This window comes from Berghia stephanieae, chromosome 9, assembly GCF_034508935.2.
Source record: "Berghia stephanieae isolate SIO BIC M18660-M18661 chromosome 9, UCSD_Bste_1.3, whole genome shotgun sequence".
Taxonomy (NCBI): domain Eukaryota; kingdom Metazoa; phylum Mollusca; class Gastropoda; order Nudibranchia; family Aeolidiidae; genus Berghia; species Berghia stephanieae.
In genome coordinates, this window is record NC_088368.1 from 44,481,340 (window position 1) to 44,493,839 (window position 12,500).

A 12,500-nucleotide genomic window follows, 5' to 3' on the forward strand; every position below is an offset into this window, starting at 1 on the left:
ATCCAGTTGTTTTGTCTACATGCCAACGACGGTAAGTCTGTCTTTTTATACTACTGTATTTCAGTATCCCCAATATATATATATATATATATATATATATATATATATATATATATATATATATATATATATATATATACTCGTATATATATATATACATATAATATATCAGGAAGAACACTCACATTATTCTGTCGACACGATCGTTTCGATGGGTTTCCATTTCTTCGGTCGACAATAGGTCCGTAGTGCCCTTTCAAATGAGTTCGAACGAACAACGCTCGGCACATAGTTGAGCCCTTGGATTGTTTTACGGCGCTTGTAACACATTAAGGTCATATCAGCGCCAGTAAAATGGAAGAAAATGGGATAGTCAAAAGTTATAGAATTACAATTAAATTACACCCAAGAAAAGGGAAGACAAAGGGGAATTGGTTCAAATAGGAAACAGTCGAAAATTCCAAGAGCATACTATCAAAGTACTTAGTTTGAAATCACCTAAAAGTCTCATCCAGATTCAAGCACAGGTCCCTACTTAGAGGAATACACTCAAATGTTTATAAATCATACATAATATGTAAACAAAACATAATACAGTACATAACAGAGAGATGATTTACAAGGGAAAAAATATCATCTCCCAAAACTAACTATACATTTGACAGTTTGCCTCTTAGTCAGGGCATCCGGCCAGGGCCAGGGCAAAACCAAGTCATCTCATTCCAAGACAATGACAGAAAGCAAATTGGAAAACACATATAGGGGAATAAAAGACACAGTAAGTGCCTCCCTGCCCACTATTGGAGGTCGGGAGTCCTATCCAGTGAGCCCTTGGAAAAGACTCTTTAGTCCCATGCTTTCATCGTCTCAGATGTAAAATTAGCCCTTGGCCGTTAACAGCATTGTCCCTCTTGGGAAGAATTGTAATATCGCCTAACAGGCGTCATGTCTCGTTCTATAAGTTACTTGTTGCTGTTGGTCAAAGACCCTTCGTAAAATGCTTTGAGCTCGTTTAGTGGATTTTGTCACTATGTAAAAGCTCAAGTTTGTTTTGTTTTTTTTGTTTTTTTTTTGTTGTTTTTTTTAAAGAAGGGGGGGGGGGGGGGGGTCAAGCTCCAACAAACTGCTCCTGTTAAAAATTCTTGTAAAGTTTGACAACTACGATTTTCTGTATTCCCAAAATTTAGCCTTAAAATATATTTCGTTCATAGCCTCTAGGTGTCGTTTGTGTAACAATGGGGTCAAGGACGAATCTCAATGTCGAGGGATCATTGAATGTCAAGGACATGAGGTATATTGGAGTTGTTGTAGTATATTAAATCTTGACAATCTCATCCTCTTCATTATTATCCTCATCATAGACACAACAATAACAACCACCGCCATCACTAAAATTAAAATCAAAGACAATAGCAGCAATCGTCATAATCATAATTATCATCATCATCATCATCATTAGCATCATCATCATCATCACCACCACCACCACCACCATCATCATCATCATCATCATCATCATCATCACCACCACCACCACCACCATCATCATCATCATCATAATCATAATAATTAGCATCATCATCATCATCATCATCACCACCACCACCACCATCATCATCATCATCATCATCATCACCACCACCACACACCACCACCACCACCACCACCACCACCCGTCACCACCACCAACATCACCATGACCACATTATACCCAAACACAGGTTTGCTATACAGACATCTACATAGAATCGGACGGAACCCCTACTTACTACAAAAGATGTCGACCCAAACAGGTAAACTCACTTTATCACAATTTGAATAAAATGTTCATTTCTCTCAACTTTAAGTAAATCCCCCACCAACACACACACACACACACACACACACACACACACACACACTCACACACATCGACAAAACTCCAGGATGAATATGCAATACAAAAACAAACAAACAAAAACACAAACGAAAATTTAGGGAGGCCCTTCGAAAGCTCCTAGTGCTAAGGGAAACAACTCAAATATTCCCTCAATAACCCTCAAGAAAAAATAAAACATAGTACCTTTAACTAACCCTAATAGGAAAACAAACACCCTATCACCTTTTTACTAAGACATATAACTAATCCTATTAGAAAAAAAATCCTCCGACCTCGAGCTAACACTAATTAAAAAAATAAAAAAACAACAACCAGGACTACTTTGCACTTACCTTTCAATACTTCACAAATCAAAATGGCGGCTGAGAATCAAACCAATGGTCAAATTAGGAAAGTTTTAAACTTTTCACAAATCTATCAAGGTTTGTTCTAGAGTTTTTAAAATACTTCTATATGATGACAAATTTAAATTAATGACAAAAGATCCACGGAGAAAATACAAATTTAAGGAAATGCTACCTCTAGGAGCTTTCGGAAGGTCTCCCCAAATGAATAATAATATATGAAATCAACATTTTTAACAATAAAGGAAACAAATTAAGAAAGCTCCTATATCCCCAGTATTCTTTTTTTATATATAATGTTCTAGTAGAGGGTTTGGGAGGGGGGAAACTTTTTTTTTTTTTTTTTTTTTTTTTTTTTTTTCTTTTTTTAAGTCTCCCTCCTCCCACACCCCCGACTAACATTATAGATAGTATGCGCTTGGCTAAGAAACTCATAACATTGCCATCCGGAAGTATAACGGACCAACACACAAAACGTGTGGGAATCCATGAACGTTTATAATCGGGTGAATACAGTTCAGTGAGCATTACTCATTAACGCGGATGGCAAAAAAACAATAACAAAGACATGAGTGACGTCATCTTCGAACTATCTATATAAAAAAGCCCCCCCCCCCCCCTTTCCCAAACCCCCTACTAGAACATTATAAGAAAATATTGGGGATGTAGGAGGTTTCGGAAAGCCTCCCATTGAGAATACTTTTTTTCAAGGTATGCGAATCCAGCAAAGCATCTGTGGCAAAAGGAACTGTGAATATCACCGACATCGGCCATTTGTTGTGGATAAACCAGGATGATGAAAGAGGGATCCCACGGACCGGAAGTCCAATTTGCACGACATGCTGCGAAGGGATTTTTGTACAGATGGAAAATGCAAAATTTACGAAAGAGCCAGCCGTTCCATTGGTAAGACAGACCTTTGGTTTCCTAAAATACAAATTAGACTCAGTTTGTCAGGAAAACGTTCTCGTCAGAAAAAAAAGATAGACATGGCCATTTAATGAAGAGCGTTTCCATTGATTTAAAATACTCAATGCGTATTCCAGTGTTTTGTATTTTAGCGATTTTCAAGTAGATTTTATGGAAACGAACTTTCAATCCATACAGTTCAATTTGCCTGCTACGCATCCTTATTATACTAGTACTCTCAGAATACCCGCCACTGCTTATATATCGTCGGTATTATAGTTTTGATACTTATCTCGTCACCGCCACTTTTTAATTCTCGTCTAAGAGTCATATTCGTTGATTTGTATACGAAGTAAATATTTTATTACCAAAATAGAGAGGTCCGATGGACAGACTAGGTCCTGTATTCTCTATGGTCCGATGTGCACGATGTGACGTCCTAGCTGTATTGTGGGAGGTCCTCTGTGCACTATGAGACGTCCTATGTGAAACCGTAGGAGGTCCTGTGTGCACGATGTGACATCTTGTGTGTAGGGTGGGATGTCCTATGCGCACGATAGAAAATCCAATGAATTTGATTGGATAATGATGGTCCTATTTGTAAGTTATGAAGATAATTTTTGTAACAAATGAAATATGTGAAATGAGAATGGTGAATCAATGGCAAGATCACTCACCCCAATGTAATTGAAACAAGTTAGAACTCTCAGACTCGTAATCAGCTCGTGTAGTTTTGACATTTTAAATAACCACAGAAAAAAGACAATATTATAGTGATACTAAACTGCTAGAACTAGAAGCTGATAAGTGTAAAAATGTAATACCTAAACAAAAATAAATATAACAGCTTCAAAATAGAACAAAATACCAAAACACGGACTCAAAAACTTTCTTCAGACAACAACAAAACAAGAGCAAAAAAAAAAAAAAAAAAAAAAAAAATCCAAAAAAAAAAAAAAAAAAAAAAAAAAAAAAACAATGAAAATATAAACACATTGCTAAATAACTAGATCGATGATAGAGAAATATACGTTTGTTTTTTCTACAGATCTGGTTTTTTAGTAATGATTTTATGTTTTCATTGTTTTTGTTTGATGTTTTTTTTTTTTTGTTTGTTTATTTGTTGTTGTTGTTGGCTGAAGTAGAAAGGTTTTGAACCCGAACGTTTCGTTTTTTCGTTGGGCTTTTTTTTTTTGGTTGTTTTTGTGTTTTTTTTTTTTTTTTTTTTTTTTTTTTTTTTTTTTTTTTTTTTTTTTTTTTGTATTTTGCTATTTTCTGAAGCAGTTATTTTCAGTTTTGCTTATTTTTAAAGACAATATTATAGGACATGATGATAAATTTAATTCATTCATCAACCCCCACCCCCACATACACACACGCCCAAACCCTAAATTCCCACTTCCATTCACATGGTCATTCAGGTACTAGTACTAGCTCCACCAACAACACTGAATGTTATTCCTGTGACAGCGTAGACAGGCCAGATTTGTGCAACCGTCGTGTTACTTGCTCGGCACTCAGGTTTGGACTTGCACATCTCATGGTCTGACATGTGTAGGAGTAGGACAAAGGCATTTCTGATCATTGTTTGTTCATAATAGTAACATCGTATTATTCCTGATGTTTATGATGGGAGTTAAGAAAGTTTAAATGGAAGTTTAATGTTTCTTGTGTAGTTGTTGTGGCTTTTATATGATTAATGATGATGAGATGAATGATGATGATGATGATGATGATGATGATGATGATGGTGGTGGTGGTGGTGATGATGATGGTGGTGGTGTTGGTGATGATGATGATGATGATGATGATGATGATGATGATGATGATGATGATGATGATGATGATGATGATGATCGTTACAACGAGTTATTGTTCCTACAATAGCCAAAGAGTTGCACTTCTTGTCGTTGCACATGCTTCACAATTCCTACCGTTACATCTGTCTTGCAATTTCTGTAGTTATTAATATTATGTTAGTACGGTTATGTGGTCTAATTGGTATGACACTCGCCTTCGGATCGGAAGGTCCTGGGTTCGAACCTCGCTCGGCGCATAGTTGAGTCCTTGGAAAAAGGCTCTTTACTCACATTCTCTCACTATACTCAGGTGTAAAATGTGTACCGGGCCGTTAACAGCGTTGTCTCTGTCGGAAAAAGAAATTGTAATATCGCCTTACAGTCCTCATGTCTCGTTTTATATTTATATGGTACGTGTTGTTGTTACTCAGGGGCCCTTTTAGAGCGCCTCAAGCACGTTTAGTGGATATTGCGCTATATTAAGGCTCAAGTTTATTGGGCGGGTGGTTGGATGGGAGCATCACCCTTGAATCGTATACTTATGATGTTCGCATGGGTGTTACGATCCGATAGTGATGTCGTTGGATGGGAGCATCACCCTTGAATCATATACCTATGATGTTCGCATAGGTGTGCGATCCGATAGTGGCGGGTGGTTGGATGGGAGCATCACCCTTGAATCATATACCTATGATGTTCGCATGGGTGTACGATCCGATAGTGATGTCGTTGGATGGGAGCATCACCCTTGACACATATACCTATGATGTTCCCATGGGTGTACGATCCGATAGTGGCGGGTGGTTGGATGGGAGCATCACCCTTGAATCATATACCTATGATGTTCCCATGGGTGTACGATCCGATAGTGGCGGGTGGTTGGATGGGAGCATCACCCTTGAATCATATACCTATGATGTTCGCATGGGTGTACGATCCGATAGTGGCGGGTGGTTGGATGGGAGCATCACCCTTGAATCATATACCTATGATGTTCGCATGGGTGTACGATCCGATAGTGGCGGGTGGTTGGATGGGAGCATCACCCTTGAATCATATACCTATGATGTTCGCATGGGTGTACGATCCGATAGTGGCGGGTGGTTGGATGGGAGCATCACCCTTGAATCATATACCTATGATGTTCACATGGGTGTACGATCCGATAGTGGCGGGTGGTTGGATGGGAGCATCACCCTTGAATCATATACCTATGATGTTCCCATGGGTGTACGATCCGATAGTGGCGGGTGGTTGGATGGGAGCATCACCCTTGAATCATATACCTATGATGTTCCCATGGGTGTACGATCCGATAGTGGCGGGTGGTTGGATGGGAGCATCACCCTTGAATCATATACCTATGATGTTCGCATGGGTGTACGATCCGATAGTGGCGGGTGGTTGGATGGGAGCATCACCCTTGAATCATATACCTATGATGTTCGCATGGGTGTACGATCCGATAGTGGCGGGTGGTTGGATGGGAGCATCACCCTTGAATCATATACCTATGATGTTCCCATGGGTGTACGATCCGATAGTGGCGGGTGGTTGGATGGGAGCCTCACCCTTGAATCATATACCTATGATGTTCCCATGGGTGTACGATCCGATAGTGGCGGGTGGTTGGATGGGAGCATCACCCCTGAATCATATACCTATGATGTTCGCATGGGTGTACGATCCGATAGTGGCGGGTGGTTGGATGGGAGCATCACCCTTGAATCATATACCTATGATGTTCGCATGGGTGTACGATCTGATAGTGGCGGGTGGTTGGATGGGAGCATCACCCTTGAATCATATACCTATGATGTTCGCATGGGTGTACGATCCGATAGTGGCGGGTGGTTGGATGGGAGCATCACCCTTGAATCATATACCTATGATGTTCCCATGGGTGTACGATCCGATAGTGGCGGGGGGTTGGATGGGAGCATCACCCTTGAATCATATACCTATGATGTTCCCATGGGTGTACGATCCGATAGTGGCGGGTGGTTGGATGGGAGCATCACCCTTGAATTATATACCTATGATGTTCCCATGGGTGTACGATCCGATAGTGGCGGGTGGTTGGATGGGAGCATCACCCTTGAATCATATACCTATGATGTTCCCATGGGTGTACGATCCGATAGTGATGTCGTTGGATGGGAGCATCACCCTTGAATCATATACCTATGATGTTCCCATGGGTGTACGATCCGATAGTGGCGGGTGGTTGGATGGGAGCATCACCCTTGAATCATATACCTATGATGTTCCCATGGGTGTACGATCCGATAGTGATGTCGTTGGATGGGAGCATCACCCTTGAATCATATACCTATGATGTTCCCATGGGTGTACGATCCGATAGTGGCGGGTGGTTGGATGGGAGCATCACCCTTGAATCATATACCTATGATGTTCCCATGGGTGTACGATCCGATAGTGGCGGGTGGTTGGATGGGAGCATCACCCTTGAATCATATACCTATGATGTTCGCATGGGTGTACGATCCGATAGTGATGTCGTTGGATGGGAGCATCACCCTTGAATCATATACCTATGATGTTCGCAGCGGTGTACGATCCGATAGTGTGCGTTGGATGGGAGCATCACCCTTGAATCATATACCTATGATGTTCGCATGGGTGTACGATCCGATAGTGATGTCGTTGGATGGGAGCATCACCCTTGAATCATATACCTATGATGTTCGCATGGGTGTACGATCCGATAGTGATGTCGTTGGATGGGAGCATCACCCTTGAATCATATACCTATGATGTTCGCATGGGTGTACGATCCGATAGTGATGTCGTTGGATGGGAGCATCACCCTTGAATCATATACCTATGATGTTCGCATGGGTGTACGATCCGATAGTGATGTCGTTGGATGGGAGCATCACCCTTGAATCATATACCTATGATGTTCCCATGGGTGTACGATCCGATAGTGATGTCGTTTCTTCTTCTCGTTACTAGCCTATCCTGCTTCTTTGGTTTGTGATTGTATTTTTGACAGGGGATTTTTTTTTCCTGTAAATCTTCTGCCTGTTTGTTCTTGGTTATTTATAATTTAACTTATGATATCTTTAGGTTATGATTTTGATTTACATTTGTACTATGTTTGTTAGATTGCTTGTTTTTTTGTTTCAGCGGTCTCTCATATAACCTCAATTGTGTTGGAAGAGACCTAAAGCAACAAACAAACAAACAAACGTATTTGGGCTTTAAAATATTTTTTTTAAATTCGCTGCACTGTGTAACGTAAATCTCCTCTAACTCTAGTGTTATATTTTCCATTGTTATACATAATATGAGAAATTAGGGAGCAGATACCGGTGTAAGATAAAGAACTGAACAAGTGTGTATGAAAAGGTGTCAGACAAAGCAAGAAAGAAAAATACAAGAAAAAAATAAAACGTCCCAAAAAATCAGTCGACCTCGACTGGGGATCGAACCTGAGACCTACTGATTACCGATCAGACGTGCTGCTATTACATGGTAATGTATCATGACAGCACGTCTGATCGGTAATCAGAAGGTCTCAGGTTCGGTCCCCAGTCGAGTTAGACTGATTTTTTTGTGATGTTTATTTTATTTTTTTCTTGTATTTTTCTTGCTTGCTTTGGCGCCGTTGCACATACACTTGTTCAGATCTGTTATAAATGTGTGTGGTCTTGTGATATGACACTCGCTTTCGGACCGGAAGGTCCTGGGTTCGATCCTCGCTCGGCACATAGTTGAGTCCTCGGAGAAGGCTCTTCACTAACATTCTCTCACCGTACTCAGGTGTAAAATGAGTACCTGGACGTTAACAGCGTTGTCTATGTCCGAAAAAAAAAATTGTAATATATCGCCTAACAATGTGAAATTGAATGTAAGCTTCAATTTAATTACAAAAGCAGATCAAATGAACGTTTCGGGTTTCCCCTTTATCAACAAAACAGGATGAATGAAACACGACAGATGAATGAGATACTGTAGTAGTAGTAGCGTTGTTAAGATGAATAAACCATCTTAACCGTAATTCATCTGTAGTGTGTTTCATTCATCTTGTTTGTTGATAAAGGGGAAACCCAAAAAGTCCATTATCTGATTTCGTGTTTTAAATTGAAGCTTACATTCAGTTTCACATTGTTATTTATTTCTTCGAGCTTCGAGCAGCAACATTTACATTCTTTATATCATTGCAAATGCGTGACGATTCCAAGCACGCCTGTTACGTCACACACTTCCTATCTTCACAGACGTGCTACACATCTTATCGCTACGTTGGAGGTGGACACACCAGCTACCGGCTTGGATGTGAGGACAAAATGGTGGGTTAATAATTTTGGTTGTGGGTCATTATAATATGTATTAAAATTGATCTAATGTACTATAGATAGAATGCGCTTGGCCAAGGAGTTCACAACATTGCCATCCGGAAGTATAACGGACCAACACACAAACTCTGTGTAACCATGAACTTTTATAGTCTGGTTAATACAGTTTAGTGAGAACAACTCACAAACGCGGATGGCAAAAACAATAACAAAGGCCTGAGTGACGTCATCTTCGAACTATCTATATCAAATAGGGTTCAACTGTCGTAAGTGACGTCACTTCTCTCGTAATGACGCATAGTACTAACTAGTTTTAAACTATCGGAATAATGGCGCATCATCACCGCCCTTATGAAATACTTCTCCGACGAGCATACAAGTGTATATAGAGGAGAAAACAACATTATAAATCTGATAATGTTTTGACTTTTACACATTCTGATCACAGGACATGTGAGCCAGCATTAAGATTAAAAAATACCGAATTTTCTTTGTTTAGAACCAAGCTGCTCGTTGCTGGGCGGACGTGACATCAGACATTTGAATCAAATTTTGGTGTGGGTCATTTATAATATTAGAATACTCTTCAACAGTCGTAACGTCACTTCCTTCCTAATGACGCATGGTAACTTAGTAACACTGGCTCTAAACTATCGGAACAATGGCGGTCGCCCGTATGAAATATTTCTCCGGCGAGCATAAAAGCGTATCCAGAGGAAAAAAAACCCATAGATTTGATCATGTTTTTACTTTTACACATTCTGATCAAAAGGCATATGAAAAGTTCTAGCCAGCATGTAGAATAAAAAGTAATGATTTTCTTTGTTTAGAACCAAGATGGCCGCCGTTGCCGGGTGGCGTGACATCAGACGATTGAATCCTATTGATCTAATTTACCGTATCTAAATAGGGTTCAGCCGGAGCCATCGATACTTATAGCCTGACACTGACCAAAAAATGATTTCAAAAGACACGTCTTTGGCCACAAAAGAAAACAAATCGTGAGTTGTATTCAATAGTTTAACCAATGAAATCACTTGTTTCATTGAGCACTACTAACGACAACTCACTAGACGCTACATAAACCTAAAAAAAAATGACGTCAAACTATAAGTCCTAGTGGGTTCTTATGTCAGGCTATAGATAGTTCGAAGATGACGTCACTCAGGTCTTTGTTATTGTTTTTTTTTTTTTTTGCCATCCGCGTTTATGAGCAATGCTCACTGAACTGTATTAACCCGACTATAAACGTTCGTGGATACACACAGTTTTGTGTGTTGGTCCGTTATACTTCCGGAATGAGCTTGTTAGCCAAGCGCATACTATCTATAAGTTAACGATGGCTACGGTTCAACAGTCGTGACGTCACTTCCTTCGTAATGACGCATAGTAACTGGATCTAAACTATCGGAACAATGGCGGACGCCATTACCTCCATCAACGTCCTTATGAAATATTTCGACGACGAGCATAAAAATTAATCTAAAGGAGAAAATCATTATAAATCTAATCATGTTTTGACTTTTATACATTCTGATCACGTGACATGTGAAAAAGTTCTAGCCAGTATGAAGAATAAATAGTATAGTACTGATTATCTTTGTTTAGAACCGACCTGCTGGTTTTTGGGCGGACGTGACATCAGACTATTGAATCCTATTAACAACACATTTATGAATTATATCCATGATTTGTACTAAGACTCAGGGGCGTGGCTATATTCGTTGCTTTGGTGCCTGGCACCGCTCCATCTTTTAAAAATGGATTACAACATTAAAAAAAAAAATACAACTGAGAAATGGTAAATACCTCTTCTTACTAATTTGAGTAAGTCTTTTCTTTATTTTTTTTTCTTTCTTTTGTATTTACAAATATAGCATGTTTTAAGTCATTTTCTTCTGATTCTGGCACCACCTTATACTGTAAGCACGCCACGCCACTGCACCAAGACTAATCCTTTATATACAACCTTGTCACTTCCCTGTTCTTGGAACAGTTTGATTCCTAAGTCGAATTTTTCACGACTTGCTTTCGCACATTCTGCTCCTTCTGTGTAGAACGCTCTTTCAGCAGACACCAGACACTGTAATTCTCTGTCCTCCTTTAAAGCCTCTTTGAAGACAAGAGTATTTCCTTACAGTTTTCTGTGAGTGATTTTATTGATTTTATTGAATGGTATATTATATAAGATCGCATGTGCATATATGTATAATCGCTTCCGAAAACTTTTGGTGTAAAGAGGCGCTACAGAAAGTACGCATTACTATTATTATTATTATTATTATTATTATTATTATTATTATTATTATTATTATTATTATTATTATTATTATTATTATTATTATATTATTACTATTATCTATTATTATTATTACTATTATTATTATTATTATTATTATTATTATTATTATTATTATTATTATTATTATTATTATTATTATTATCATTAGTATTATTATTATTATTACTATTATTATTATTATTATTATTATTATTATTATTATTATTATTATTATTATTATTATTATTATCATCATCATCATCATCATCATTATTATCATTTGCACCATAACTACACCTCCCTTGACTACAGCCTTATCACCATCAACATTTGACTGAATCCACAGATTTGCAAACTCTTACACGATAACATGGACGCATTCGAAGACAACTGGAGCACTACTACTAGTAACCCTCACAACACACAGCAACGACAACAACGACAACAACAACAACAACTACACCATGATGATCATCATCGTCGTCGTCGTCGTGGTGATCATCGCGATTATCGTAGCACCAAGCCCGTGGAACCACCTGGAATCGATGACAACAACGTCATCTGTTTGTCGTGTTGTCATGACAACCATTGCAATAAATGAAAATGGGAGGATTGCAGTAGGTCGATGGCATGTTTTGGTGTATCCGAATGTCTTGATAGATAGAATGTAGTTGACGTCACTCAGCTCTTTGTTATTGTTTTCTTTATGTTGCCATCCGGGTTTATGGGTAATTCTCACTTAACCAGACTATAGATAGAATGAAGTTGACGTCACTCAGCTCTTTGTTATTGTTTTTTTTTTTTTTGTTGCCATCCGGGTTTATGGGTAATTCTCACTTAACCAGACTATAGATAGAATGAAGTTGACGTCACTCAGCTCTTTGTTATTGTTTTTTTTTCTGTTGTTGTTGCCATCCGGGTTTATGGGTAATTCTCACTTAACCAGACTATAGATAGAATGAA

General features: G+C 38.8%; 3 protein-coding genes across 3 annotated transcripts in view; 2 read left to right on the forward strand and 1 right to left on the reverse strand.

The window, feature by feature from the left end:
• Positions 1-4,646, forward strand: part of LOC144980198 (uncharacterized) — a 5,543-nt gene extending 897 nt beyond the window's left edge. The window contains exons 2-6 of the mRNA XM_078927771.1: positions 1-31; positions 1,090-1,291; positions 1,722-1,793; positions 2,935-3,129; positions 4,554-4,646. The exon at positions 1-31 is cut by the window's left edge and continues 165 nt beyond it. Coding sequence (XP_078783897.1) covers positions 1-31; positions 1,090-1,291; positions 1,722-1,793; positions 2,935-3,129; positions 4,554-4,607 — 554 coding nt within the window. The 3' untranslated portion in view covers positions 4,608-4,646. The remainder of the gene's footprint in view (positions 32-1,089; positions 1,292-1,721; positions 1,794-2,934; positions 3,130-4,553) is intronic.
• The window catches only part of LOC144980300 (flavin-containing monooxygenase 5-like), a 92,323-nt gene that overhangs the window by 29,895 nt on the left and 49,928 nt on the right, over positions 1-12,500 (reverse strand). The window lies entirely within an intron of this gene.
• LOC144980199 (uncharacterized) lies at positions 9,125-12,154 on the forward strand. The gene is made up of 2 exons (XM_078927772.1): positions 9,125-9,250; positions 11,884-12,154. The coding sequence occupies exons 1-2, from the start codon at positions 9,125-9,127 to the stop codon at positions 12,136-12,138; spliced, it is 381 nt and encodes a 126-aa protein (XP_078783898.1). The 3' UTR covers positions 12,139-12,154.